Below are 4392 nucleotides of genomic sequence, written 5' to 3' on the forward strand. Positions count from 1 at the left end.
GTGTGTGTTTTTTCTTCATGATTATCAGGTGTGTGTGTTCTTCACGATGATCAGGTGTGTGTGTGTGTGTCTGTGTGTGTTTTTTCTTCATGATTATCAGGTGTGTGTGTTCTTCACGATGATCAGGTGTGTGTGTGTGTGTCTGTGTGTGTTTTTTCTTCATGATTATCAGGTGTGTGTGTTCTTCACGATGATCAGGTGTGTGTTTTTTCTTCATGAACGCCACAGAAATGCGGTGTCTCGTTCTGAGTTGTTTTCATTCCATGAAAAGCTTTTAGTCCCAGTTTCTTCCGTTACAGGAAAAGGYTTTACTGATTGATATTGACAATCTGTGATTCAGCCAACCCCCACCCTCTCATAGCAACCGAGACAAATTAGACCTAAGTGCTTCTATGGTAACAAACCAGCTCTTCATTTGGTTTGTCTAATGTTCTTCCTTTTCAGCTGCTCAAACTGGGTTTCTTCTTCTAGTCTTTTATGATTCTACACCAGGGCTATTCAACTAAATTGTTCCGGGGGCCACAGTTACTGCCGGTCAACAGCTAAGGGGCCGAACATCCAGCAATTAAAGTTATAATGTAAATAAACCAAGTGTTACAAAGATCTGTTACCTTTGAAATAGTTTATTTTACTGCATTTAATCATGAATACAACATACAGAACCCTATAAAAGTAGTGATAATTAAACATTATCAAAAACAAAAAACACATTCTGCCTCCTATTTTACACTAATATTTTGACATCTCTGACTTGCCAAATTTTTAAACTTCACTTTCTTCATTTTATCTTCAACTGCTTGTAGTTTTAACTGTCTTGAGTGTTTATAAAAATTGTTTTACCGGCTTCTAGCCAAGATTCTGACGTTTCTGTAGACACCAAACATGTCTATGTTTAACTAAAAGAACTTAGAGTAATTAACGTAGAAAACCGGGGGTTTGGGCTTAAGAGCTGAATAAACCATTTGGCGGGCCGAACTTTGGTCACTCCGGCCCGCGGGCCACCAGTTGAATAGCCCTGTTCTAGGGGCTTTTATCAGCTGTTGTTTGAAGTTTATTTATGAAAACTGGTTGATTTACTGTGGTGTGAATATATTTGATCTATTTCTTGGTAATTGTGTTGCTGTTGGATTGTTTCCAGGGATGGAAATTTAAAATGTCCTCCACTGGCCACAGTGGCTACTCAGGCGTTTACCAGGCACTCTTTTTTTTTTTTTCCCCTTTTTTTTTCTGGGTAACATTATGGCATATACCGGTACACAATTCAGTCCTTGATGGCCTCTAATTTAAATCATTTGTGCCTACAATGAAGCTAATAGCCTTGCTGCTGGAGGGCACATGCTGCTTTCACCTGGAACAAAACATTGACTGGCTGCTGTCATCAAAACTGAGTCGTAAACTCGTCGTTTTTAGTTTTTCTCCATTTTTTTGTTTAAAAAAAGGTCTAACTTTTGGTTCCTTCTCGATTCCCCTTGAACGTTTTTATCTGCCGCCCACTTAACTTCAGAAAAAAAAAGCCACTTTGCGAAAGTTTCCTTTCAGTTTTCTCCTCCTGATGGCTTTTAGAGCTGACTAACAGCCACTCAGGCACATTGCTGGCCTCTATAGTTCAGTAGCACAAATTGAACACGTTTWTTTATTTATTTATTTATTTTAGTTCAAATCATAAACCTGCCCCGGTGGCTTGTGCATTGTTCAAATTTACTCGCAGTTTCATATATTTACAGGCATTCGGCCGGTGGCGGGTGCTAATTTCCACCCCTTCATGGCAGCCCCAGATTTGATTATCTGTTTTTTCTTCTGTCTGACAGGATTATCTTCACTCGCTGGGTAAAGCTCGTACCGCTCAGGTCCAGAGGGATGCCAGGATCGGAGAGGCTCAATATAAACGKGATTCTGTTATGAAGGTAAATAATGTAAAAATTATAATGTTAACAAAAGAAAACGCTCCTGTCTTAAAAGAAATTACCTCATGGGTGCCAGTTCATAAACATGAAAGCACACTTTTTACCTGCATCAGCTATAAAATAAAACRTAAAACAAATAATGGGAGATCATTAGGATTTTGGTGAAACACAAGAAAACTCAGCTCCCTTTAAAACTTTATAACTCAGGAATGCTGCACAATAAAAAAAATCAGGTTTAAAGTTTAAAAGAGTAGCAGAACTTTTTGATATCTTATGTCTTTTTTTTTGTCGCTGCTGTAGGATTTACAGTTTACTCTGTCTGAACAGAGCTTCCACAGATTCAGTCTCTGCTCTTTATCTCAAATAATTGTGAAAGTCTTTTTAACTTACTCTCTATGAAACAATGTAGAAACATAGATGCGACTCCTCTGCTGCTCATTGTTCAAGATTGAAGCTCTGACTTGTAGTTTTTGCAGTAGTTTCTTCATTTTACAGTCAGGGAGTGAGAGACAGGTGTGTGGTTCCCATGGGAATCGTAATGAACCACTGACAGCAACTTAAACATTTCTGTTGTTCTTGGTTCTCTTTAAAGGTCTTGAGGGGTTCATACATTAAAATGTAGGCATCATTTCGTAGTTTAAAAAACAGATCTGGTGGAATTTTGATCAGGAGCTGTGTCAGCATCTTTCAGCATTTTCTCAGGATGTTTCCAGGATTTCACACATCTCCCGTTTGCAACTCTCCCATTTCCAGGAGGCCCACGCCATGCAGGAGAAGGTGTCTGCTCAGTACAAGAATGAGATAGARATGGCGAAAGCACAGAGAGATTACGAGCTGCAGAAAGCAGCGTACGATGCCGAGGTCAACACCAAGAAGGCCGAGTCAGAAATGGCCTACCAGCTTCAGGTACGCTCCTCTGCTCCGAATCTGATCCTCGACGGCCAAACGAACAAGTTAGAGGGCAAACGGTGGTTTCCTGKATCTCTAAMCTTTTTATTGCTTGATTTGTAAGCAAAGTTTAAATTGTCTTTACAAGGTGGCGAAGACCAAGCAGCGCATCGAGGAGGAGAAGATGCAGGTCCAGGTGGTGGAGCGCACGCAGCAGATCACTCTGCAGGACCAGGAGATCATCCGCAAAGAGAAAGAGCTCGAGGCTAAAGTCAAGAAGCCTGCCGAGGCTGAGAGATACCGCCTGGAGAGGCTGGCCGAGGCTCAGCGGTGAGTACTRGAGCTGGACCCTCCTCATGGCCCGGATCAGGAGGGGTTACCTTGTACATGGAGTTTGTTCAAACAATGAATTTTTCATCTCTCCTGTAGCCTGCAGCTCATCATGGAGGCTGAAGCTGAGGCAGAGTCCATCAAAGTGAGTTTTTTATTTTCCTCTTTTGTTTTATGTTTTACTGTTTTTGAGACAAATGAATATTCCACAGTGCTGCTTTTTACTTTCCACCYCGTTTTCAAATATTTACTGTAAACTGAACTGGGCTGTTGTTGTTCCTCCGTGCAGATGAAAGGAGAGGCYGAAGCTTTTGCTCTGGAGGCTAAAGGTCGCGCTGAGGCCGAGCAGATGGCTAAAAAGGCTGATGCCTTTAAGCAGTACAAAGATGGAGCCATGGTGGATATGCTGCTGGAGAAAATACCACTGGTCAGTCTGACTCCTATAAACAAAACGATAATTATAAAAAATGCATTAACTGTGAAAAAACAACTTTATTTGATTGAAGTGCCTGTGGCATGCAGATCCTTCAAATACATAAAGTAAAGAAAACATGTTTAGATTTATGACATTTGGCACAACACGCGATTTTCCCCATTTTGTCACATAACTGGCATATTTTCATTTGAACTGGGTTCAGCCAAAGTGAAACAGGAAGTGACATCAAAGGGGAACTCTAAAACATTATTATTATGACCCCCGCACGCGAAGCGTAAGCGGGAGTCATATTGTTTTTGTACTGTTTTATTTATTTGTTGTTTTTTTTTCAGTGATTTTTGGTCAACCATAGCTCAAAAACAGCTGCACCGATCAACATAAAATTTGACAGGGCTGTAGATGAGTCTGACCTACACTGAGCCAGCCAACGGTTTTACGATAGACCCCATATTTGAGGAGGGGGCTCCTTTCAAAGAGGGGGTGTCAGGACATATGAAAGGCTTATAACTCAGAAACTGTTCAACATAAAAGCTTCAGATTTCCTTTGTTGTTTAGCCCTGATGAAGCTCTATCCATCAGGCCCACCAATCAGTGCCCCTCACCCCATCGGACCCCCAATTTACCTGAAAAAGGGGTGTCTGGACATACAAAAATGCTTATAACTCAGAAACTGTTCAACATAGAAGCTTCAGATTTCTTTTGTTGTTTAGCTCTGATGAAGCTCTATCCATCAGGCCCACCAATCAGTGCCCCTCACCCCATCGGACCCCCAATTTACCTGAAAAAGGGGTGTCTGGACATACAAAAATGCTTATAACTCAGAAACTGTTCAAC

At 41.1% G+C, this 4392-nt stretch overlaps 1 protein-coding gene across 1 annotated transcript in view; it reads left to right on the forward strand.

Moving 5' to 3' along the window:
- The window catches only part of flot1b (flotillin 1b), a gene marked incomplete at its 3' end in the record, with an annotated part of 12184 nt that extends 8635 nt beyond the window's left edge, over positions 1–3549 (forward strand). Inside the window, 5 exon segments of the mRNA XM_014013435.1 lie at positions 1809–1904; positions 2658–2810; positions 2941–3122; positions 3222–3267; positions 3412–3549. Coding sequence (XP_013868889.1) covers positions 1809–1904; positions 2658–2810; positions 2941–3122; positions 3222–3267; positions 3412–3549 — 615 coding nt within the window.
- Positions 3550–4392: the final 843 nt, after the last annotated feature.

Source organism: Austrofundulus limnaeus, unplaced genomic scaffold, assembly GCF_001266775.1.
Source record: "Austrofundulus limnaeus strain Quisiro unplaced genomic scaffold, Austrofundulus_limnaeus-1.0 Scaffold101, whole genome shotgun sequence".
Classification (NCBI taxonomy): Eukaryota; Metazoa; Chordata; class Actinopteri; order Cyprinodontiformes; family Rivulidae; genus Austrofundulus; species Austrofundulus limnaeus.